We start from the raw sequence: 26,289 nt of genomic DNA, 5'->3' as shown, positions 1-26,289 counted from the left end.
ATTTAATAGTACCATGGAGGGGCGCCTGGGTGACTCAGTTAAGCATCCAACTTCGGCTCAGGTCATGATCTCACGGTTCGTGAGATCAAGCCCCACATTGCGCTCTGTGCTAACAGCTTGGAGCTGGAGCCAGCTTTGGATCCTGTATCTCCCTCTCTCTCTGCCCCTCTCCCACTCGCACTGTCTCTCTCTCTCAAAAAATAAACAAACATTAAAAAAAAAATTAATAGTACCATGGAAATCAGGCGTCAGCAAACTTTTTCTATAAAGAGCCAAATAATAAATGTTTTGGGCTTATGGGTCACATCTAGTCTGTCACATACTCTTCTCTTTTCTTTTCTTTTTTATTAAAACTGTAAAAACCACTCTTGGCATACAGGCTGTACAAAAACAGGTTGTGGGCCAGATTTGGCTACAGGCAGTAATTTGCTAACCACTGATGTAACTTATCATGAACAGAATATGTAGTTGTTGAATGAATTAATATTACTAAAATAATATCTAAAAACCCACTTCTGAATCTTTTAACACCAAACATCTCAGATTAGAAAAATATGCAATTTTAAAAATTAACATAATCTAAACTCCCCCAAACTGACATGAAATCAAAGAAATGCTTTGAATGAAATGATCTACCCTCAAGGAAATATTAGCCTCAGTTTTTGATAAGCTACCAGAGTAGACCACCTCTACTAGGGAAGAATGATTTAGTTCCAAAGCCAGGTGTACATTTTTCCTGTCAGAATGATGGAAACAGAAAACAAAAAAATGCTGCTCACATTTTGTGAGGATAAGATGCTTTTGCAAACCAAATACCATTAACTGGGGAAGAGTATAGAAATGCAAAAAAGGATTGCTTTTTTTAAAATTATTTTCTTAATGTTTTTTATTTTGGGGCGGGAGGGACAGAGAGAAAGGGAGACAGAGAATCCCAAGCAGCTTCCAAGCTGCCAGTGCAGCCTGAGATTGATGCAGGACTCGATCTCACAAACCGTGAGATCATGACTTGAGCCAAAATCAAGAGTCAGATGCTTAACCAACTGAGCCACCCAAGCAGCCCCAAAGGACAGCATTTTTAAAGAGCAAATAGTAGGGGCGCCTGAATGGTTCAACTGGTTAACTCAGGTCATGATCTCACGGTCTGTGGGTTTGAGCCTGCATCAGGCCCTCGGCTGACAGCTTGAAGCCTGGATCCTGCTTCGGATTCTGTGTCTCCCTCTCTCTCTGACCCTCCTTCACTCATACTCTAATATAAAACAACAAATATTAAAAAAAAAAAAAAAAAAAAAAAAAAAGAAGCCCTCTCAAACTCAGTGATTTATAAAATCCTCATGACAGATTTAGTATTTCATGAGAACAGATGCTTTCTTGGACCTGTCTGATATACACAGAAGGTAAAGGTTTATGCTTAATGTTTTTCCACATATGTTGAATTACTGTTAAAATATCTTAGAATGTCAAATGTTATGCAGACTTGAGTTTTTAAAAATGTGACATGCAAATGATAATTTTTTTTTTTTTTCCAACGTTTATTTATTTTTGGGACAGAGAGAGACAGAGCATGAACGGGGGAGGGGCAGAGAGAGAGGGAGACACAGAATCGGAAACAGGCTCCAGGCTCCGAGCCATCAGCCCAGAGCCCGACGCGGGGCTCGAACTCACGGACCGCGAGATCGTGACCTGGCTGAAGTCGGACGCTTAACCGACTGCGCCACCCAGGTGCCCCGCAAATGATATTTTAAAACAACAAAGTAAATGCTTATTTGCTGTATAAAATCAGTATGTATGTTTAATGTTGTGGCAAACTGAAAAACCACTGCCAATTCTTCACCCCTCCTGCACCCATGCTCGTGCCATGGCTACTGTGAATGGCATGTCGTTCTCCTCCTCTTCCTGACCTGGGGCTCAGCTATGTGGTTTGCTTCAACCAATGACATGTGGAAGGGGTGATGGCATGCTAACATCGAGCCTAGGCCTTCAAAGGCCTTGCTGCTGCTCTGTCGTTCCTCTAGCCAGTAAGAACAGGTCTTCGAGGAGCCCACTGCTGGAAGAAAGGGAGCACGTGGAGCTGGGCTAGAACAGCCAACTCAGATCAGCTCAGTGAATCAAACCACCTGCAGATATGGGGGCGGGGCGGTGATAAGTGACTCGTATTTTTAAGGCACTGAGTTTTAAAGTTTTAAGGTTTCAGTTTTAAACCACCTTAAATGTGTCACCACATTATTGTGACAGAGCTAACAGTAGACAGAACAGTAAAACAATGTAAAAGTATGAAAACACAAAGAATAATGTAAAAACTCAAAATCCCTCCCCTTTGACATCCATAATTAACTTTTTAAAAAACACAAGGGACAATTAAAACTCTACAAGTGGAGAAAGGTAAAGAAAAATATAGAAGCTACCAAATCTCTAAATCCCACCTCTCAAAGGTAAACACTACTAGCCTTTTGTCAGTTTTTAAAAAGTATCATCAGGATTGCATGTATACAGACATCCATAGACAGCTCCTTTCCCCTACTCCTCCCACAGGACACTGCATTACTGTTTTCAATCTTGCTTTCTGTTTTTAGTATGTCATCTTTAACATTAAAAAAAAAAACACAACTGGACATATACAGAGCTACTGCATTTTTTTTTTTTTGAAAGAGAGAGAGTGAAAGCGAGCGAGCATGCTAACAGGAGAGGGGCTGAGAGAGAGAGAGAGAGAGAGAGAGGAGAGAGGGAGGGAGAGGGAGAGAGAGAGAGAGAGAGAGAGAGAGAGAGAGAGAGAATCTCAAGCAGGCTCCAAGCCCCAGCACAGAGCCCAACTTGGGCTCGAACTCACAACCGTGAGATCATGATCTGAGCCGGAATCAAGAGTCAGATGCTAAATTGACTGTGCCACCCAGGTGCCCCACTGCCTCATTCTTTTTAATGGCTGTAAAATTATCTATTTTATGATTGTACCATAATTATTTGCAAGTGTTCCCTTTGATGGATACTTAGGTTACTTCTAACCAGCATTCGTTATTAACATTTGGTGGAACATTCTGTATGCACAAATATAAAAAACATAAATGGATTTTTATTTCCAGGAATAACACATAAGAAGCTCACACCCAAATGTGATTAAGAGTAAAATGTTCGGGGCGCCTGGTGGCACAGTCGGTTAAGCGTCCGACTTCAGCCAGGTCACGATCTCGCGGTCCATGAGTTCGAGCCCCGCATCAGGCTCTGGGCTGATGGCTCAGAGCCTGGAGCCTGTTTCCAATTCTGTGTCTCCCTCTCTCTCTGCCCCTCCCCCGTTCATGCTCTGTCTCTCTCTGTCCCAAAAATAAATAAAAAATGTTGAAAAAAGAAGAAAAAAAAAATTAAAAAAAAAAAAAAAAAGAGTAAAATGTTCAAAACGTCATCTGTTCTTTTCTGCTAAAAAACACACGAAGCAGATGATAATAAATTTATACTGGAGAAAGAGTAACACAACGATCCTTGCATTCCAGACAATGGGTTTCTTAACACTTTATCAGACTTCTCTAGCTACAAGCACAGTCCCCACCTTTCCACCTCCCGCAAGTGACCTCACATCGAGTTCACAAGAAGATTAAGGTCAACTAACACATGCTCTCAACTTTACCTGTATCTTTCACTATGTCTCACTACCCTCTGCATTTCTGTCTACCTTTTTCCTTCTTTCCAGGTCTTTCCCTGTTCTCATCTAATTCCTCTTCCTGATCTCCTAGAGCAATTTCTACCTGCTTTGTTGATAACCTTGTTCCATTAATCATTCCTTCTTGCTGGTCGTTTCAAAGGCTTTCTCCATAGGCTCCTTCCTCTCAACCTCAGAAACACAGTTACATCTTCTGTCTCCTGCCAACACCTTTCCTCAGACCTGCTCTCCTCACAAGTCACCACTGCCCTGGTTATGAGACAGGAATCTACAGCAGTAGGTGATGTGTTCTGTCCCAACCCTCCTGCACCACCCATTCTCTGGCCACACTGTCAATTCCACTGCCAGGATCAGCACCAGCAAAACAGACACACTTCCTTCCCTAAGGAGCTATTGCCTCTGGTCCTATCACTCTACTGAAATGCTCTCTTAATTGCCACTGAAGATGTCCAAGGCACCCAAATCTATACGGTTTATTTAGTCCTCATTATCTTTGGCTTCTTTGTAGCATTTGACATTCTCTCCTTAAAATTGCTTTTCTAATAACCCAACAGAATAATAGGCAAGAAAAAAAAAAAGCCTACAAGGATATGTATCATATTGATTATAGGGGTAACTGCTTAGTAAGGTATTATGACTGGGGATGATAGTTACAGTGAAATTTTGCTTTATCCACAATATTTAATATTTTCCAGCATAATCACTTGCACAATTAAAACTTTTGAAAACATGTAAAACTATACCCAGTCACAAAATAAGAAATATATATAGCTAAGAAAAACATGAAAAAAAGTCCAAATAATCACTAATAGTTATTAGTTAATAACCCAAGATGCAAAATAAATAAGAGGTTATTTTTTTGCCTATTTGCTTCACTCACACGTAATAATGAAGGTATAACGAAATAATGAAGGTATAACTTTCACACTACTAAAGGAAATATAAACGGGTATAGCCTTTTTAGGAGGCAATTTGGATCTATCAAAATTTAAAGGCATACATCTTTTGACTTAGCAATTCCATTTAAAAAAAATTTTTTTTGACGTTTATTTATTTATTTAAAATTTTTTTTTTAATGTTTATTTATTTTTGAGACAGAGAGAGACAGAGCATGAACAGGGGAGGGTCAGAGAGAGGGAGACACAGAATCCAAAACAGGCTCCAGGCTCTGAGCTGTCAGCACAGAGCCCGACGCGGGGCTCGAACTCACAGACTGCGAGATCATGACCTGAGCCGAAGTCGGCCGCTTAACCGACTGAGCCACCCAGGCGCCCCTGACGTTTCTTTATTTTTGAGAGACAGAGAGAGAGAGAGTGTGCGCACATGAGGGGGGAGGGGCAGAGAGAGAGGGTATAACCGTTAAATTGTAGTGTAGGGCTAACTCGTAGCTTGAAAAATAACAGCTTTGTTCTGACACTGAAGGTCAAGAGATAATAACCTTGCTTTACTCTTGTAAATTATGCTTCGTACTCTTGTAAATCAGGCTTTACCAATGAAGGAAACAAAAGCTCAAAGAAAAGAGCATCAGAGGCAAGGTCAAGGAGATCCACTGGTTGCAACTTAGCAGAAGAAAGTCTAAAATAATCACCTCATCTGGAAACTATTTCTAACTCATCTGGGAACTGTTTCTCTGTTCTGTTCCCAGGTAATGATAAAACTATGTGATCGGCTTTAAAAACTCTGTACCCCAGCTGTTTGGGGCCGCACTCTGATCAAGAGTGTTGGTCCCGATCGGACAGCCTTGCCTCTCATTGCAATAAACTTTGTTGTGACTGTCACTGGTGCCCATAGCATTCTGTTTCAGGAGTCGTGTGGATGCAACAAGGGAGACGTAGAATCTGAAGCAGGCTCCAGGCTCTGAGCTGTCAGCACAGAGCCCAATGTGGGGCTGAACTCAAAAACCTTGAGATCATGACCTGAGCCAAAGTCGGATGCTTACCCGACTGAGCCACCCCAGCGCCGCAGCAATTCCATTTTTAAGAATGCATCTTACAAAAATATTCACAAAAATGTATGCTCTCTGCAAGCACTGTTTGTGACAGAAAAGAAATGGAAATGATCTTCATGTCTACCAATAAGGACACCTATTTCTGAGCATCTATGTAAGAGAATACTATGTAGCCACTTCACATACTGACAAGGAAAACAAGTCCTGATACTTGTTTTTGAAGTGGAAAGTCCTGGCTATTCCAATTGTCTGATATTTTCCTCTCTTTAATTGTTGTCTCTTCATTTTCTCACTCTCTAAACACAGGAGTTGACAAAGTTCTCTCCTGGACAACCTCTCCTCATCCACTTCTGTCTGAACCACTCGTCCACTCCCAAAGCTTCAACTACCACCGCCACAATGACCCTTTCAGTTCTGCACTTCTAATGTCAACCTTTCCCCAAGAACTAGAACTTTGCTTCTACGCTTCTGGTGGAAATTTCTCCCTGGATGACTCAGAGGTCCCATCAACTAAATAAGATACGTGCCCAGACAAAACTAAACATTCCTCAAACAAGAGAAATGTTTCATCATCACCTTTCCTTCAGGCTTAAGACTTCTCTCATCGGTTGCTAGGAATTACCTACTAATTCTACCTCCAAAACCTCTTGTCAGTCCTCTCCCTTGACTGCCATTCCCAACACCAAAATTCAGACCTTCATCATCTCCCACCTAAATTACAGCATTATCTGCTTAGTTATGCTTCCCATTACCTCAGTTTTCACTGCCCCCAATTCATCTTGCACAATGCTGCAAGCTTATAAAGCCACAGCTCTGATCACATTTCTCTTGTGCTCAAGAATCTTTGTGATTCCTCAGTGATCACATACAGATATCTAAGCCAGACACACAAAGCTATCCTTGATCTTGCCCTAATCTGCCTTTCCAATTTGTACTCCGTGTTCTAGTCGATCTGAACATCTGAAATCTGATAAAGATGCCCCATTCTTATGCCTCAAAGACAGTCTTGTGATAAACCCCCTTATGGAATCAACTCTTCCATCTGTGTTTGCAGAAATCCTATTATCCTTAAAAGGTTCAATCGATCCAAATGCTATCACATCCATGAAGCCTTCCTGATCCCCCAGCCAGGTTTTTCCCTCTTCGAATTCTCTTGACACTTTGTGCCACTTCTGGATCAGGTAAGAACGCCTTGGATGTTGCTTATTTATACACTCTAAACTGTAAGCAAAGGAGCTTTAAGGAAGGCAAAGTATCTTAAACATCTTTATGTCCCCCACAGTGCTCTGGCAGCAGATCTGGTCAAAGCCCAAATGCTTATGTACCAAATGATTAGGAAGAATATGACCCCAAAATAACAACAAGAGGGGCAAACAGATTGTGAAGGAACAGTACCATTCTTTCAATGAATTAGGGCAAGCTTCACTGGCAGTAAGTGTACATAACAAATGCTCATTCTTGACATACGAGACTTTAAATGAGAACACTGGCTCCCCATTCTCTAAATAGTTCTTCTTCTCTAAGTTTATTTATTTTTGAGAAAGAGAGGGTGAGCTGGGGAGGGGCGGGGAGAGAAAAGAGAGAATCACAAACAGGCTCTGCACCATCAGCATGGAGCTCCATGCAGGACTCAAACTCACGAACCATGAAATCATGACCTATGCTGAAATCAAGAATCGGATGCTTAACTGACTGTGCCACCCAGGCACCCCTATTTCTTCTAGTTCTGTATCTATTGAAAACTGTCTTGAACTAGGTTCAAGTGGAAGACAATAGTTACCAAGGAAACAGGAATGTGTAGAACTTCCCTTAATGTTAGCTATGCTTTTAAAATGAGAAAAAGTACGATGATAACAACCACAACCACTTGTGTTTGAGTTCCTATAAATTCTAAGCTGATTACTAACTTAAAACATTATTCCAAAATACTTACAGGAGTAAATGAGAGCTGGAAAGAGAGTTTCATTTCTTTCCTGAGCTGTTTCAACCAGCATACGAAGTGGGCCTTTTGGACACAAAACAGCCACTAAATCTAGAAAGAGGAAAAAAAAATTATTTTTAACCTGGAAAAATGTATCAGCTCAACTTGTAAATGGGTCTGCTAGGGAGGAATTAACCAAGGGAAAAGGGGTAATGTCTTATTTAGAGGGGAAGATGTTGAATGAATATGAAATAAACAGCAGGTAAACTGGTGGGGGGGAAGGGACAACCTAAACAAGATCCACAAAACCACACAGAAGATCCACATAAATTTCATTTTGGTTTTGCCTGCTAGTTGGTTAACAGTGTATCATTACTGAGTTCTAGGAATACCTCTTCCCAGTTTGAAGAAAAGAGGCAGAGATAATGACAAGTTCTTATTTCTGCTTATTGGAATTTCTGACCTCCAATAAGCAGAAACAAAGACAAGACAAGCCATTTCCAAACAAATCTTATCAGGAGCCACAGATGGAAGCTTTACACTGAGAGGAATTTAATAGAGGGAATTACTCCATTTTTCAAAATATGGAGAGTAAAAGATTCATTCCCTCTCCTTTTTAAAAACAGTGTAGGTACTACTTAGGGATACTTGAAGTAAGAGGGAAGTAAATTTAAACAAAACAAAATAATAAATCTTTGCGTGAGAAACTTTAGTATTTCTTTTGTTCTCCTGTCAAAAGCATTTCACAATATGCAAGCCTCAGAATGCATGTGGAGCTGAAAAGTGGCCTATTTCATAAAAATAGCAACTCAGAGAGGAGGAGATTTGCCTCAGCTATTTTTAATTCTATCTCTTTCCATCAACCGCAATTTTTCTTACATTTTCTGTGCCATAAAAATTCAAAACACAGAAGTACAGAAAATTTCAAATACTTAACACTATTAAAATGGGTAGCTACATTTGTCAAGGAAGACTTGACAGCTTGTGTTGACACTGTCATCATTCAGATGCATTTAAGTAAAAAAACCCCTCACACCTGCAAGTGGTCATGTCTCCTTTTATACTACTACCACTAATATACTAAAGCACACAGAGAATTCTCAGCTCTCACTGCTTCCACTTTGATTTGTTTTGAATGACAAAAGGGAAATTTGCCGTGATCTGAAATAATGAGATTTTCAACCTGTTTGAAGGGGCTGTGTCCTGTAACTATCTCGGTTTTATGACATGCTGCCCCTTACAGAATCGCTAAATGATAGACTCCCTTATTTTTAGAACAATTAAAGTGACTTAATTTTAAGAATTTTTAGAACCTGTGTGACAAATTAAAAAATCTTCAGACCTTATAAAAAGGGAGTTGAGAATCACTACTCTAAACGATGGATACAATCTCTTAAAGGAACTCAAAGCTCTGTAGAAATAATTTGTATCATGTATGGTAGAAAGAGGGGTAAATGGGAGAAATAATGTAACACAGTAGAAAGCATACTGAACTTGGGATTCAGATTCTAGATCAAACACTGTAAGCCTGGGCAAATACTTTACTTCTCTAAACTTCAGGTTTGTTAGCAGTAAACAGGAATTATTGCCTTGATTATGGGATTTTATATTTTGAAAAATAACAGCTAACATTTACTGATACTGTTCTAAATGTATTATATGTATTTTTTCATTTACTCTTCACAATAACTAAGATTTAGGGGTTGAGCATTGTGACTAATAACAGACGGCCAATAACTGATAGGAGAGGAGCCTGGTTCTGAACCGAAGGCAGCTGCCTCCATAAGTGGCACTCTCTGTTTTTGGACATAAAAAATAGCACCAGACTCATTATTACAATTCACCTGTAATGTCTACTGATAGAAAATGCCACGTTCCATTTAATTAAATTTTAACTTGCTTGTGTATGTCACAACGGTGCTCTGTGAGGCCTGTAGCCTGGGGCTGGTAGGGATGGTGAAAGTCCCACTGAAACCCTTGTTCAAGAGCCCAGCATTGTGTACTTTTACAGGTGAGACAGTCACTATTAATGTCTGGAACTCCACAGTGGATAAAGTGAGGCCTAGACTGTGGCTTTAATTTGTACAGAGACATGTGTAACCTTGATACATATTCTGGTTATCTGTGAGGCCAGAGATTCTCACAGTTATTTTCCTTAAAGAGGAAAACCTTGGATAAGTAATTGCTGTTGCTACCATTGGTGGAACCAGATGACTACACCATTGGCAATGGCCCAGGCGTCTGTAAAAATGCAGAGATGAAGTCACTTGTTGGCTAGGATAAGATGATTGGCTAAAGTTCAGCTAATTTTGCTGACCTCTGGATCCCACTCTCTGATCAAGGATGTCTGGGTTAGGGAACGAAAAGAAGGAGCTCTTTAGTAAGTTTCATCACGTGTAACTTTGATGCTGTCCATAAGGTGTACAAACTCTCACTGCCGTCCACTCGTTTGTTCCCAAAGGGCTTCCCAGGTAGCCACAGGTCTGAGAGAGGGGTGACCTCTTCTAGCACCCTGTCAACCAGCAGGGGACTAAGGACAGAAGGGGCCACCTCTCTTGTAGGTGCAATGCTCCAGAAGATCCAGACTTGGCTCTAGGTAACATTTCTGTCTTAGCAGGGAGGCCCTGGTAGTTGTCTTGAACTTGCAAAATGCTGCCTCCATGACACACAGAAAGATATGGAGCTCCACAGGTTCAGGGCCTGTGAAAAACTTTTGTTTCCAGGAGATCTCAATATGTACTCTCCAACTGCCACTCTAATGGTATATAGCAGGAGACTGAGGAGGGCAGTTTCTCACACCAGAATCCATGGGCAACTTCTGATCATAAGTGGTCCAGAGATTTCAGGTGTGAAAGGAGGTTGCCAGAGCTTCTACAGTGAATGATTCTCTGGAGGTAGGGAGAGGGGACATTAAGGGAAGTGACTGTTCTATTACAATTTGGAGATTCTTAGAGCCCTTTATTGTAGGAGGCCCCAATTCAAGATGGGCCAATTTGTTATTAACAGTATAAACAGGCTTAAGTAAAATTTGTAAATGAGGGATAGGTTGCCTCCAGATCCCAAAAACGCCTAAAAAAATACGGGGCTTATTTTAACATTGTGGATATAGGGAGGCTCTGTTGCTATTTCTTGACGGTGTCAGAGATGTAGAAGGCCTCAGTGTGGAGTTATTTCCAGAGACTGTACTGTAAGCCCTGGGTAAGTGAATGGGGTAATTGCTGAAACATCAGCAATGTTCTGGTCTCAAGGCTGTCGAACGTGATAGCACAATGAGAACAGAGCCTCCTGATCTCCCAGGAGACAGTTAGGGAACCAGACCCCTCTAATTGCCTAGCAGTCCTCGAAACTGCACATCTTCCCTACATGCTTTCCCGTAAACACCAGATGTGTGTTTGGTCTACATCTGGAGGCTCTTTGGGTTTTCCTCCCATGTTTTCACATTCTTTGACGTTTATACCTGGCGAACATGAAATAAAGACTATGTGCAGTTTGGTGCTGCTGCTGTTTCACCGGCAGAGGCAGCCCTGCACATCCACTCAGTCTAAGTGTCTGAGAACTTTCTCTTCAGTGCGCGGCTACACCTCAGCCCACCAAATAATTTTCAGGAATTCAACTGGGGTGGCAAAGCCTTGTACTATGTATAGGCAATGCCCACTCCATTTTTTTTAGCTCCTTTGTGAATATTTGTATATCTCCAATGAGTATGTCAAATGAATCTCTTCAGAGGATAATATCATCAGTGTGATGTTGTATCTGTGCTCCTGGAGAAAGCTGGATGTGGTTAAGATCTAGACAACAAAAATAATACGCAACAGTTGCACTGCTGAAGAATTCCATGAGCAGCTAGGTAAAGATCTAGCATGTGTCCCTTTGAAGGTGAAAGCAAACTGCAGCTGTTGAAACGGCACTGAAGAACATATTAGTAAAATCTCTGCAAAGTATGTACCAGCTGCTGATTAGATGGGGGCCAGAACTGGCCAGAACACAGCTATGCAATAATAGGTGAGTACTCTGCAAACCATCAAGTACTGTACAACCTAAGATCATCATGAAAAGCACAGACAATATATGACTTCTATAGTTCTAGGACTGACTGCTCAAATATGAGAACAGAACCAAATTAATTCTACTTCCACAGACTTTTTCTTTATTAATCAAGTGGGGATGGTTAGGATTCCTACTACAGGTCACCTAACATTTTAATAAGCACTTGAATAGCAATAAAAGAGCACTGTCTAATTATAATCAGAGACCACATGCTGACCTCTGAAAATGGATCTCTTTGGCTTTGGTGCAGGGCGACAGCCACGAAGTACATACCTATACAGCTGCTTTTGTTAATCATGGCAAGGGCACATTCTGACTGTTCAGCACCCAGGTCACACTGGTTGTTCATGAATTTGAATCTCACACTGCCCACATACGTTTTATTTTTAAAAGAATAATTCTACCCATGTTACCTTATAAGAAGTAGGTAACCTAATTTTGATTTTAAAAACCAACTGAGCATTTTATGTGTATAAAGTACTCTGCTAGTGCTTTTCAACATATGTTCTGAACTCTTACAACTCTGGGAAGCATCGTTCCCATTTTCCAAATGAGGAAACGGAAGCTCAAAGAGTTTGAGGCACTTTCCTAATGTCACAAAGATACTCAGTGCTAGAGATGAGACTTAAATCTGAGTCCTATAGACTTCTAACCAGAAGTCTATGGATCCTTCCACTAATCCATCACTGGGTTCAACTGGGGGGCAATCAGAAAACATTTTTAAAGAACTTAACCTCAAAAAATGGAGATCTTTATATGAAAAAGATACTATAGCTAATTACTTATTTACTGAAGAGCTATGGGATGTAACAGTTATCACTTTCCTAAGTCAAGATAACTGGAAAAGGAAGGGAAACACACCAGTGAGGTACTTCTGTGATGAACAAAATGTCAGTCTTGAGTTTTACCATATACTGAAATCACAGCCAAGATGAGCCATGCTGTCCACTCTGGGAGGTACTTGATAAATACCAAGGCCATGAGGGCACTGATCATAATGAGATATGCCTGCTGGAGTCGCAGCGGCCCTTTCCAGTGAATGGCAATCATTCCCACCACACCAAAATTCCAGATCAGGAGTGCAACAGTAATGTAGTCCATGGCAACATTGTAGGTTTTAAACACTTCTCTGAAAAAAATTAAACAGAAATCTAAAAAGATTTATATATAGTAATTTTCATCAAAGCACTGTTTAGAACTATGGTTCCCCCAAATTAGATATTCCTATCTCACCTTCATATTTTCATATCTTATATCAACTGTGCTATTAATAGTTTCCTTTCAATTAGTTCACTTTTCCCCTCAAGTTGAGCTTATTTTTCTTTTTTTTATTAAAAAAAATTTTTTTTTAAACGTTTATTTTTGAGACAGAGAGAGACAGAGCATGAACGGGGGGAGGGTCAGACAGAGAGGGAGACACAGAATCTGAAGCAGGCTCCAGGCTCTGAGCTGTCAGCACAGAGCCTGACGCGGGGCTCGAACTCACAGACTGTGAGATCATGACCTGAGCCGAAGTCGGACGCTTAACCGACTGAGCCACCCAGGCACCCCTATTTATAATTCTTTGAAAGAGAGAGAGTGAGCACAAGCAGGGGAGGGACAGAGGGAAGGAGAGAAAGAGAATCTTAAGCAGGCTCCACACCTACCACAGAGCCCCTGACATGGGGCTTGATCTTACAAATATGAGATCGTGACTTGAGCCGAAATCACGAGTCAGGTACTTAACCAGCTGAGCCACTCAGGTGCCCCAAGCTGAGATACTGATTTAGGCTCAGGTCATGATCTCACAGTTCATGAGTTCGAGCCCTGTGTCGGGATCCGCACCGATGGAACAGAGCCTGCTTGAGATTCTCTCTCTCCCTCTCTCTCTGCCCCGCCCCTCCTTGATCTTTCTCTCTCAAAATAAATAAAAATAAACTTTAATATTTAACTAAAATAGATTAATTAAAAAACATGTGGGGCGCCTGGGTGGCTCAGTCAGTTGAGCGTCCGACTTCGGCTCAGATCATGATCCCACAGCTTGTGGGTACAAGCCCTGCATGGGGCTCTGTGCTGCCGGTTCACAGCCTGGAGCTGCTCTGCATACTGCGTCTCTCCTCTCTCTGCCCCTCCCCGACTCGCACGTGCTCTCTCTCAAAAATAAATAAGGATAATAATAAAATTAAACACGCAAAATAAATTTTATAACTAGGACATATGATGTTATCAAGAAATTTAGTGTAGCCATTAAAAATATATATATACATAGATATTTTACAATACTAATCAGCCTTATGTATACCAGGTACAAACTATATATAAAAACAATTATAATTTAAGAGTAATTCATCAACAAAGTACGTGGCTTTAAGTCACAGTTATATAGATCAAACAGATTTAATTCCTGAAAAACAGACCAAATATTTCACCACTTACCCCAAGTAAATGAATGAGAAAAAGAACAGCAACAACAGAGATGAAATAATAAGCCAGGCATGGATGACCTAGAAAAGAAAGCAGTTCAATGTGACTGACAGATACCATAACCCTACAAAAAGGCAAATTTCTTACTTCAAAAATAATGTATTATTTCTGTATGTGTTATGCTTTTCAAATGGCAGAACTCAAACTGATTTTGGGATCAGTGCATACTTCTATTAGAACTCTTTGGTGCTGGGGCGCCTGGGTGGCGCAGTCGGTTAAGCGTCCGACTTCAGCCAGGTCACGATCTCGCGGTCCGGGAGTTCGAGCCCCGCATCAGGCTCTGGGCTGATGGCTCAGAGCCTGGAGCCTGTTTCTGATTCTGTGTCGCCCTCTCTCTCTGCCCCTCCCCCGTTCATGCTCTGTCTCTCTCTGTCCCAAAAATAAATAAACGTTGAAAAAAAAAATTTTTTTTTTTAAATTAAAAAAAAAAGAACTCTTTGGTGCTGAACTACTGCAGAAGAGAAAATTCAGCAAGACATATACAGACCTTGTTCCTTTACAAATATATGAAAATTAAAAAAAATTTTTTTTAATGTTTATTTTTGAGAGAGACAGAGTGCAAGTGGGGGAGGGGCAGAGAGAGAGGGAGACACAGAATCTGAAACAGGCTCCAGGCTCTGAACTGTCAGCACAAAGCCCAACGTGGGGCTCAAACCCACGAGCTGCAAGATCATTACCTGAGCCAAAGTCGGACGCTTAACCAACTAAGCCACTCAGGTGCCCCAGAAATATGTGAAATTTTAAAAAGAATACAGTCTAAAATGAATTATCAATTCATTTGACTTTTGGGGAACCAAAGGTCCACATTTAAACTTTAAAGGAGCAATATTTTCAATGGAAATATTTTGTGGTATTTCTGAAATAAATAGAAAAAACTGAATACAATAAAATTGAAAATCAGATATTCCATTAGGTGACTTGTATATGCATACATTAACTGTATTAACAAAAATAAGCCTTTAAATTATATAACCATTTGATGAAATATTCAGAGTCTAAAGTTTCAGTAAGTATTAGAACACTTTCTATTTTATTTAACACGGTTCATTACTAAGTAGTAATATTACGAATTCTTTGGAACACTTCTAAGTCCATCATCATGCACAATTCATACAGCACTATACAAATATTAGTCACTATTACTCATGTACAGCTTATGAATATGAGAGATAGGATCAGAATTTGACTTTTGTCATCTGTTACACAAGATGAACATTTTAAATGTTAATTTTATGTAACAGGTGTATTTGGGAAAATACAATACAACCCAGGGAGCCTGGAGATTTTAAGAACAGAATGGAGAAGCACAAAAAAAACTGTCAAGTAATTTCTAACCAAATCGAAATTATTTTGAGGTGGATACACCCATTATATGCTTCAATCTTTCAATGAAGCTTACTGTTTAATGACAGAAGTTACTTAACCAGTAAATTTTCCAAACATAGTCTCTTACCCAGAGTATTATTTTGTTTCATTAAAAAAAAAAAAAAAACTCCCACACCCACCTCCCAGATCCAGTTGTTCCAATAATCAGGCTCTAAGCTATCAAAATCTAGTTGTGATTAAAATGTATGTTAGTTTTTCTTTCTCTTGTGGTTCTGTTTTGATTACCCAAGGTGATCTATGATTGTCAATGCCTTTGAAAGCTTTCTGCTGCCTCTTTTTCTTTAGAACAACTTTATAAAATGGTACAATTTGGGGAAAAGTCAAAAGAATGGCTTTACGTGGAAGCTGGTATTCCTTGGACATCTGAATATTCTAAACTGACTACCTGAATACAACAAACTTAATTTCTAGTGTTCTTTCACAAAAATATCCCCCAACAATGTATTATAAAAAATTTTTCAAACATACAGCAAAGTTTAAAGAATTTCATAGTGAATATCCACCTACCATTCACATTTTGCTATACTTGCTTTGCAGCATTTCTATCCAGTTCGCCATCTATTAGTCCTTTTTATTTTTAATACATATCAAAGTAAAGTGAAGACACCTATACACTTCCCTCTGAATACTTCAACTTTAGCAAAATATTCTAAAGGGAGCCCTTCCTCTGGTTGGTCTGCAGAAAACCCAGTAAAGCTGAAAGAGCAAAAAGCAACCTCCTTGCGGGCTTCCCAGTCCCTCATGCTCCCAAGTCTCAGCTACAGAAATAATCCATTACAAAACTAAAAAGTTATATAAAATATTACAAAACAGAAGAGCTTTAACAAGTGGAAGATGTACATTGGTACCCCGTATTAAGTGCTGAATTAAAAAGCAGGAGTAAACACTGAATACTAGAAATTCTCATCTTTCTTGAGATAAGCTCTTTGTTTTTTCAGCAAGGGAACATGGGGGCATTATTTTAAGAAAGCATTCATCTGAAAAGAAAAGCAACATATATGCATAATATTGAGAAGATAAACACTAAAAGAAGGAAACAATTCCCACTGATTGGGGACAAAGTTGTTAATTAACTTTTTTTTTTTTTCAGGTATGTTTTCTGTCTGCATGTATAAAGACCTTTTAACAATATTAGAATCAAGTAATATATAGTTTAATATTCTGCCTTTTAAAAAAATTTTTACTTTGAGAGAGAGCAAGCAAGCAAGAGAGGGGTAGAGAGAGAATTCCAAGGAGTCTCCGTGCTGTCAGTGCAAAGCCTCCTTGGAATTCTCTCTCTGCCCAATGAGGGGCTCGATCTCATGAACTGTGAGAGATGACCAGAGCTGAAATCAAGAGTCGGATGCTTAACCAACTGAGCTACCCAGGGGCCCCTTAACCTTTTCTTATTTATTTAACCTTTTCTTATTCTCAATTTCTTAGGGAATTACAATTTCCATTTTTTTTTCAATTGTAATTTATGCTAGGATAAATATCTTAGCATGCACATATTTTCCTGCATTTCAATTCTTTATTTCAGATATATCATGAAAGCAAAATTATGGAATCAAAGTGTACAGACTCGGGGCGCCTGGGTGGCGCAGTCGGTTAAGCGTCCGACTTCAGCCAGGTCATGATCTCACCGTCCGTGAGTTCGAGCCCCGCGTCGGGCTCTGGGCTGATGGCTCAGAGCCTGGAGCCTGTTTCCGATTCTGTGTCTCCCTCTCTCTCTGCCCCTCCCCCGTTCATGCTCTGTCTCTCTCTGTTCCAAAAATAAACGTTGAAAAAAAAAAAAAATTAAAAAAAAGTGTACAGACTCTTATTACTGACTATTGATATATATTGGCTTAGTGACTTCACACACAAAAAAGCCTGTATTAATCTTTACCAAGTCAATAGGTGAAATGTATCAATTTGTTATTCTAATGTTTCTTGTTTTTCTATTGAGGAAACATATATACACATCTCTCTGTTTCTCTCCTGGCCATCTACATTTCCTTTGTAATTCCTGTGGCTTGGGTTTCTAAAAATTTATAGGATGTTCCTAATTTTTTTTTTCTTTTTATAAAGATTTCATTTTTTTTTTTTTAATTTTTTTTTCAACGTTTATTTATTTTTGGGACAGAGAGAGACAGAGCATGAACGGGGGAGGGGCAGAGAGAGAGGGAGACACAGAATCAGAAACAGGCTCCAGGCTCTGAGCCATCAGCCCAGAGCCTGACAGGGCTCGAAATTATGGACCGCGAGATCGTGACCTGGCTGAAATCGGACGCTTAACCGACTGCGCCACCCAGGCGCCCCAAGATTTCATTTTTTTAAAAGTAATCTCTACACCCAATGTGGGGTTCAAACTTACAAGCCAGAGGTCAAGGGCCACATGCTCTACCAACCAAGGCAGCTGCCCCTACGTAGGAGCCAGGTGCCCCTACGATGTTCATAATTTTCTTAATAGTTTGAAAGGGCTCTTCATATTGTAAAGATATTAGCCCTTTGTCTGTAATAATGGTTTTTGGTCACTAATGTTATGATTTTCTGAATTATTGCCTGAATTCAAAGCCTCTTCTGATGATGACTAAATAGCACTTGCCCTTTTTCTAGAACATCAGGTGGTAAAACAGGCTTTTTTTTCTCATCTTGCAAAAATCCCTAGTTCAGCTTTCCTGTGCTAAAGGCTCTGAAAGAAAAGAGCCATGCTTCAGTGTAGAACAGCAGGCATCTCCTCTAAACCCTGAACTAGCCAGGCCGGAAATCATGTGCTTTGGTAAGTTATATAGTTTCATCTATAACCTGATATGTAATAATTAACTGCCTTTTCAGTTTCTACCTTTTTAAAAGTTTGTTTGGTCTTTTAGCTTCTTGTGCTTCTCACAGACATTGCACAACCAACCACTGACATAACAAATCTTCAGGGTTTATTTCCAAACAGGTCCTGGCAAGTTTCTGAATTTCTGACTCAAAAGCTCCTTTTATTTTACTCTAGGAATCAAAGTAAACAACTTGTTCCTATAGAATTGGCTGTGCCTGCTAAGACTTGAACTTAATGTTAAAAAGCAAAACAAAACAACACCCATGAACAAATAAATGTAGAAATGTGGCTGAAAATAAACCCTTGCATACTTTCTACAAGAGTTACATGAGATGTAACTAAAAGATGCACAAAACTGACCAAAAATGTATCAAGAGAGGTTCGAGGTGCCATGGAGTAAAAGCACACCTATCCTGTCTCTCCTGCCAAACGCAACCATAAAACTTGGAGAGTATGCAGGCAGCTGCTAGGTGAGGACTCTGAAAAGTGAACAGAGTCAGGTGGGCTGGGGAATGAGAAATAAGTTGATCACTTTTTCCCCTCCAGTACTATCCTCCTCCATTAGAATTCAATGCAGCTCTGACTGGGCATTAGCAAGACAGTGAGAGCTCTAGAAACCTAGTTCTGGAAAGGAACAGGAAAGAGGTCTCCTAACAGAAAAATGAATGCAAAAATCTCAATTTTGGGTTTTTCCTTTCACCATTCTCTCACATTCAGCCCCCAAAGAATCCTGTGGGGGTGGCAGTGGGGGTTGCAGGAGCCTAAATTTCAGAGGGGAAGTTTCCTCTGTAACCTGGAGGAGCTGTACTTCCCAGAGAGTGGGGCACATTGCACTTGTTTCATTTCTGTCCTCCCACTTCGTGGCCCCATCATTGGTAAGACAAAGCCCCGTCATTGGTAAAATAAAGTCATTTCTAGCTGGAGGAATGGAAAAGGGAGGCCAAAAAACCCAAAAAGTACCAGGGAGATCACAGAAAGGAAGAAGCTTAGGAAAGCAAACTTTTAAAGCTGTTATGAACTTATTGGTCCTTCCTCAAGGTGTACAGGTGTGGTTATGACCCTAAACAGGATACAGACTCCCCATAAAACGCAAAGAAGAAAAGTAGCATGTAATCTAGATAAGAGTCACAAAGTGAGTCCAGCAGAGCAGAAACATGGACCTAGTAAGTAAACACTTGCAGGCAAAGTTATTGTCATGAAGATATTTAAACAGGGAGGAGAATGCTTTGCAGCAAGGGTTTACATCATTCGCTCTTTGGTTTTCTGAGTATTAATGACACTTGCCATCATCATACACACCTGTCTTCCATCTTTTCCACTTGCTAACAATGTCAAGACTACAGATGGCCAACACTCAGGTTAACACTCCCACCCAAACTTTCAACAAGCAAGCTTAAATTCTGTATAATTTTAAAGTTCGTGAACACTGGAAAGGTATTTGATCTTACTAAATACCAGCCAAATACAAATTAAGGCATTTTGTTTCATCTATAAAAATGAGTACAGAATTTTAAAATTCAATGCTGGTAAATGTAGGGTAAGACATTCTCATTCTCTACTAGTGTTAAGTACAAACTGATACTATCATTTTGAAAAAGGAATTCTGCACACCATAATGGTTAAAAATATGTAGATAATTCATCCCTGAAATTCTGTGTCTAGGATTTTACCCTAAGGAAATAATGTGAAAAACTGAAAAAGCTCCACAAAGACATTCATTGTTTAGAATAGCAAAAAACTGGAAACAACTTAAATGTCCAACATCAGGGAGATTAGGGAAAGTAAATTATAATATGCTCATTGAGTCAAATGTTATGTAGCCTTTAGACATATTTTCTGAGAATTTATAATATGGAAAAATGCTTATCCCAAAGTAAAAGTTAAGAAAGGACACATACTGATTATACATTTTATCGTAACCATGTTAAAGAATATACAGAAATAAATAGAAGGAAATCGAGTAGACTTCAATATTTGGAAAGCTATCATTCATTTCTTTTCTTTGAGAAAGACCCTAAAGGCTCATGACTTATAATAATTTGTGATTTTTCTGAGGCACGCATCTGAAATATGTGCCAGGTGGCAAAAATTCAAGAGTGAATCCCTTAGCTAGCAGGTGAGCTAAGTGGGCAGAGGCTGGGAGTGTTGGGCCTGTGTCTTTCCCGCACAATCTCCCCTGCCCTTATTTCCCAAGGAAAGAACTAGTGCTCCTGCAGGAGAGATAGTAAGGGAATGGATGGCTCCCAATACAGAAGTGGGAATATAACCAGTCACCAATGAGTTTAACACCAGGGTCTGAAGGAGGCTCTACTGGCCTGTACTCAAGAAAATCTGAAAATTAAAAATCAAATTTTTAAAGTTAAACTAACAATTAAAAAAAAATTAAAACTCAAAATCAAATCAGTTCTACAACATAAGACCCTTTTGTACAAGACAGGAAAACCCAATCACAAAAAGAACATGGTAGAAACCAAAGCTCCATATCTCACGCTCACCTTATAGCACCTGTATTTATACAGAACCACCAGGAGAATAGTCATGACAACAATGACGCTGATCATGATAGCAGCATTCAGAATTGAGTGTAGGGCTCTCTGCCCCACGGTCTCGGTGTCTTCTGTGAATGGGGTATAGATTCTGTAATAAAACAAAACACAAAAGCCCCAGGTCAAACCACATACCCTCTCCTTGTCTTGTTTCTTTGATTCAAACTGGTATCTTTAAGTGACCTTTTTTCCATCTCAGCAATCTAGCCAAGAATTTTAGCTAAGAAAATTAGCTATACTTTAAAATAAGTGCTTTAGGGTCGCCTGGGTGGCTCAATCGGTTAAGCATCTGACTCTTGGTTTCAGCTCAGGTCATGATCTCATGGTTCATGAGATCGAGCCCCACGTTGGACTCTGTGCTGACAGTGCAGAACCTGCTTGGGATTCTCTCTCTCTCCCTCTCTCTCTGCCCCTCCATGACTCCTGCTGTCTCTCTCTCAAAATAAACTTCAGAAAATAATAAATAAATAAATAAATAAATAAATAAATAAATAAATAAATAAAGTGCTTCAAGATAAAAAGAGATATCCAAAATATGGAGAGGTGGACTTCCGTGAACCAGACACTGGCTCCATCTAGTGGATGCTTTATATTGAAATAATTACTCCTCAAATGTTCTTTCTCCATAGCTTATTAGCAATTTGTTAAAGAACTGGGTTCTGCCATATACCGAGGCTACAAATAGTTGTCAGAGGAAGAGGGCTTATAATACAGTGGCTTACAATTATTTTTTTTCACCTATAGGAACTGTTCTGATATAATATATCCATCTTCCCCTTGGTTTCTCATTCACATAAACATGCTTTTATTCCAGGTCCTCAGTCTCCCAGCTAAAAGACTTTTTTCTGACTTCTTTACAGTTAGGTGTGGCCATGAGGCTAAATATGGTCAATGAGTTATAAGCGGATATGTTGTGCTGAACTTCTAAGAAAGGCGTTAATTCTGCTGAGATGTCTTATATCCTCTTCTCTGCCACTCCTTCCTGCTTCCTGTTGTCTAATTTGAAGCCTAGAGCTCCAGTACCAATAAGGAACCTTGAATAACATAAATGATAGAAGCTAAAGGAAAAGGAAAGACTGAATCCTTGAAAAATGTGACGTCACTATACCAATCTGGACTGAGTACCCAATACCACTCTCTGGGAAACAGATAAAATATGTATACCATTTAAACCAGTTGTTTTCACTTCCTGTAACAGGGTCAGGCAACTTTCTGTAAAGAACTAGAGAGTACACATTTTTTAAATTTTATTTTATTTCATTATTTATTTTAGAGACAGAGAGAGAGTGCAGGCATGGGTGGGAGAGAGGGGAAGGAAGAGGAGGAGGAGGAGGAGGAGGAGGAGGAGGAGGAGGAGAAGAAGAAGAAGAAGAAGAAGAAGAAGAAGAAGAAGAAGAAAGAGAGAGAGAGAGAGAGAGAGAGAGAGAGAGAGAGAGAGAATTTTAAGCAGACTCCACACTCTGCACAAAGCCCAATGCAGGACTCGATCCCACAACCCTGGGATCATGACCTGAGCTGATATCAAAAGTCAGGATGCTCAACTGACTGAGCCACCCAGGCACCCCAAGAGAGTACATATTTTAAATTTTGCCATATGGTCTCTGTTCCAACCACTGAACCCTGCCATTGTAGTATGAAGTCAGTACGAAGACAGCCATAGACAATATATAAATGAATGAACATGGTTGTGTTTCAGTAAAAGTTTATTTATAAAAACAGGTGGCAGGCAGATCTGTCCTTTGGACTATGGCTTACTAACCCTTGTTCTATAACATGTAGCCCAAACTAACTCTAACGTATACAGATAATATTACCTAGTCTCTTTTGGCTACTGTCTCCAATCCCTGCCCTTTACTCATTATCTTAGCGTTTCTTCCAAAACATTACAAGTTTGGCTTTCAGAACACCACACAGTTCGCTAATTTCAAATTCCAAAATTCACTTAAAACTCTGTTTGAGCCCAATGGGAGTCCCTGAGACAGAACTAGGTGAACCTGAAAGCATTTTTCTTAAAGGCAAAGGGGTCGTACCAACAGCACCAGAGAATCAACACAACAGTCTCCCAAGAGTCTAGAGAATGCCAGCTTGTATTAATTCTTCATCCTGTCATTTAACGACTTTTTACTGAGCATTTATTACATAACTAGCCCTGGACACTAGTTGCCCTCATAAGCCTTACAGTATAGAAGGAAACCAGGCTTTAAATACTGTAAATAAATAACAGATTTGCATCTTGTGACAGGTGAAAAAGAACAGGTTGCTATGAGAAAGAACATCAGGAATGACCTAATTCTCTTATGAGGATCAGGGCAATTATCTTTGAGTACTTAGACATTTAAGGGAAGATGAGAAAGATGAGAGGAATTAATCCATCAAAGTTAAAAAGGAGGAGCACCTGGGTGGCTCCATAGGTTGAGCATCTGACTCGGTTTTGGCTCACGTCACGATGATCTTGCGATTCATGGGATTGAGCACAGAGCCTGCTTGAGATTCTTTCCCTCCCTCTCTCTCTGCCCCTCCCCCAATCACACACACATATGCTCCCTATCTCTCTCTCTCAAATAAATAAACCTTTTTTAAAAAGCCAGAAAAGGAAAGAACCTTCCAGCAGAACAATGGGACCAATGGCCCTGAGGTGGAAAAAAATCAATATTCAATTCTTTACCTGCTCAATTCCAAATTCAGCTCTATCCAGTGATACCATACATGAAATAAAATTCTGTAGCTCTCATTTTCTCTACTTAAAGCATCAAGTAATAATCACCCCTTATTATCTCAACTGCTTCTGGCTGTCAGAGAGAATGAACTCTCTAGCCTTTGTGTCCCTTCAGAGCAGAGGCCACCAAAGTGATAATGACACAGAATGAAGAAAAGCCATATCAGCCTTGAGAATAAAACAAAACACTCATACATACAGCTGTCCATCCTTCCGGGTATAGAAGCTGACTGATTTGATGGTAGCCACGACCACCACCATACAGAGAGTCACCGGGACAAAGAGCATGATCACATGTTTGGCGCCATATTTCAACGTCAGCTCTTCATCTTCTTCTTCATCTTGTTCCACCACCTGCCGTGAGTTACCCTGGGGTCGTCCGTTAGATAGCTCAGGGTTGCCACGCCTCCGCCTTTCACTGCTATGCTCAAGCCGTTCTCTACTGTCATTCTAAAAGCACAAGAGGAACTATTTTCAGTAAGTCAGACTCCCCAGAATCAAGGTATTCTATATTAAACACAGAAAACATAACAATTAGACCTAAGATTAAGAAGAGGCCCATCATTACTTGAGTTCTGAAAGTCTGAGGCAAAAAGAATCAATTCACAAGAGATGTGCAGTTTAAAAGTCTAGATTTTATTTGCCACTGACCAGTGAAGGAACCCAGGTCCTCTCTCTCACCTGGCTCTTAGTTTACCTCATTCTCACCTTCCATTCTCGACCTAAAGCAATTGTACTCATCCTCTGAGGTTTGGCTTAAAAACTGACACCTGCATGAAAACTTTATTTGCTAATGCTTACAAGCACAGTAATCTCACCTTTCTCAAAATTATAAAGTGCTTTCTATCTGAGGTTTCTTTCATACCAGTTTTACAAGGAACTGTCTCACTTTCTTAATTTTAAGTAAGCTCTACACCCAATGTGGGGCTCGAACTCATGACCCGGAGATCCAGAGTAGCATGCTCCACCGCTGAGCCAGGCAGGCACCCTTCACCTTCATTATTAATAAGATTTAAAATCCCTGTGCTGGGGGCACCTGGGTGGCTCAGTCAGTTGAGTGTCCGACTTTGACTCAAGTCATGATCTCATGTCTATGGGTTCAAACCCAGTATTGGGCTCTGTGCTGACAGTTCAGACCCTGAAGCCTGCTTTGGATTCTGTCTCCCTCTCTCTTTGCCCCACCCCTGCTTGTGCTCTGTCTCTCAAAAAATAAAACGTTAAAAAAAGTTAAAAAATAAACAAAATCTTTATAGTGATATACAAGGGATCTATTTCTTACAATTTCATGTGTATCTACAATTCTCTCAAAAAATTTACTTAGGGGCATGTGGGTGGCTCAGTCAGCTGGGCGTCTGACTTTGGCTCACGTAATGATCTTATGGTTTATGAGTTACAGCCCTGCATTGGGTTCTGTGCTGAGCTCAGAGCCTGGAGCCTGCTTCAGATTCTGTCTCCCTCTCTCTCTGACTCTCCCCCACTTGTGTTCTCTCTCTCAAAATAAACATTTAAAAAAGTATACAAAAATTATTTAAAGATTTTTAAAAATCTTTAGAGAGAGATAAAATTAGGCCTTATACAATTCTGATACCCCTCACCTTGCCTGTATTAGAGGGAACAATAAATATTTGATGAATGACAGAATAAAACTAGAACCTTCCTTAGATTCTACTTTCCTCAGTCTCTTAATCCAAACACTATTTTCATCCTTGTCCTGGGTTTACCCTTTCTTACTCTTCAAGTTCAACTTCCTTTTTGTTATCATTGTTCATATATTTTTTAAATTTAAATTCAAGTCAGTTAACATACAGTGCAGTATTGGTTTCCGGAGTAGAAACCAGTGATTCATCACTTACATATAGCACCCAGAGCTCATCCCAACAGCACCCTCCTTAATACCCATCGCCCATTTAGCCCATCCCCCCACAGACCTCCCCTCTAGTAACCCATTTCTTGTCTGTATTTAAGAGGCTAATATGGTTTGCCTCTCTCTCTGTTTTTATCACATTTTATTTTTCCTTCCCTTCCCCTATGTTCATCCATTTTGTTTTTTAAATTCCACATATTTATCTTTCTCTGTCTTACTTCGCTTATCACTGTTCATATCTAAAACTCAGTTTTTGTAACGGGGAGAGTGGATACCAAGAGTATTAACAACAGTAATAAAAATAATAAATAACAGGAGAAAAAGAACAACACTCCTCTTCCCAGATAAGTACAGAATAGGAGATGAAAGCAGACTGATAGTCACTGTTGCTGGTAAAACGTAATCTGCTTGGTTAAGCACCCTACTGTTGGTTTCAGATCAGGTCATGATCTCGCGGCTCGTGGGTTCAAGCCCCACATCAGGTTCTGTGATGGTAGTTTGGAGCCTGCTTGGGATTCTCTCTCTCCCTCTCTCTGCCCCTCCCCTACCCACACTGTGTCAGTCTCTCTCCAAATATACAAATACGCTTAAAAAAAAAAAAAAAAAGAAGAAGAAGAACAACAACAACAACAACAACAACAGGTTCTCTTAGGGGCACCTAGGTGGCTCAGTCTGTTGAGTGACCAACTCTTGATTTTGGCTCAGGTCATGATCTTACAGTCATGGGATTGATCTCATGGGTGTGGGATTGAGCCCATGTGTGGAGCCTGCTTAAGATCCTCCCTCTCCCTCTTTCTCTGCCCCTTCCCTGCTTGCACATATGCACACGTGTGCTCTCTCTCAAAATAAAGAAAGAACAGGTTCTCTTGGGAAAATCATGTGAGAACATGCCACTTTTACCTTGTTTTTGACTAAGTATTACTGTTATTCATTAAAAATACATTATAATCTTAATAACAGCTTAACA

The 26,289-nt window shown here is 40.0% G+C and overlaps 1 protein-coding gene across 4 annotated transcripts in view; it reads right to left on the bottom strand.

Annotated features, from left to right (window-relative positions):
• Positions 1-26,289, bottom strand: part of PSEN1 (presenilin 1) — a 73,861-nt gene that overhangs the window by 16,014 nt on the left and 31,558 nt on the right. For all 4 annotated transcript variants that reach the window (XM_045451487.1, XM_045451485.1, XM_045451486.1 and 1 more), the window contains 5 exons: positions 23,658-23,908; positions 20,692-20,833; positions 13,978-14,045; positions 12,471-12,691; positions 7,528-7,626 (listed from right to left, as the gene is read on the bottom strand). In XM_045451487.1, the coding sequence (XP_045307443.1) occupies positions 7,528-7,626; positions 12,471-12,691; positions 13,978-14,045; positions 20,692-20,833; positions 23,658-23,908 (781 nt within the window). The remainder of the gene's footprint in view (positions 1-7,527; positions 7,627-12,470; positions 12,692-13,977; positions 14,046-20,691; positions 20,834-23,657; positions 23,909-26,289) is intronic.

The sequence above is a fragment of the Leopardus geoffroyi genome, chromosome B3 (assembly GCF_018350155.1).
Source record: "Leopardus geoffroyi isolate Oge1 chromosome B3, O.geoffroyi_Oge1_pat1.0, whole genome shotgun sequence".
Classification (NCBI taxonomy): Eukaryota; Metazoa; Chordata; class Mammalia; order Carnivora; family Felidae; genus Leopardus; species Leopardus geoffroyi.
The sequence above is the reverse complement of the archived record's forward strand: the minus strand, read 5'-3'. Positions and strand labels throughout refer to the sequence as shown.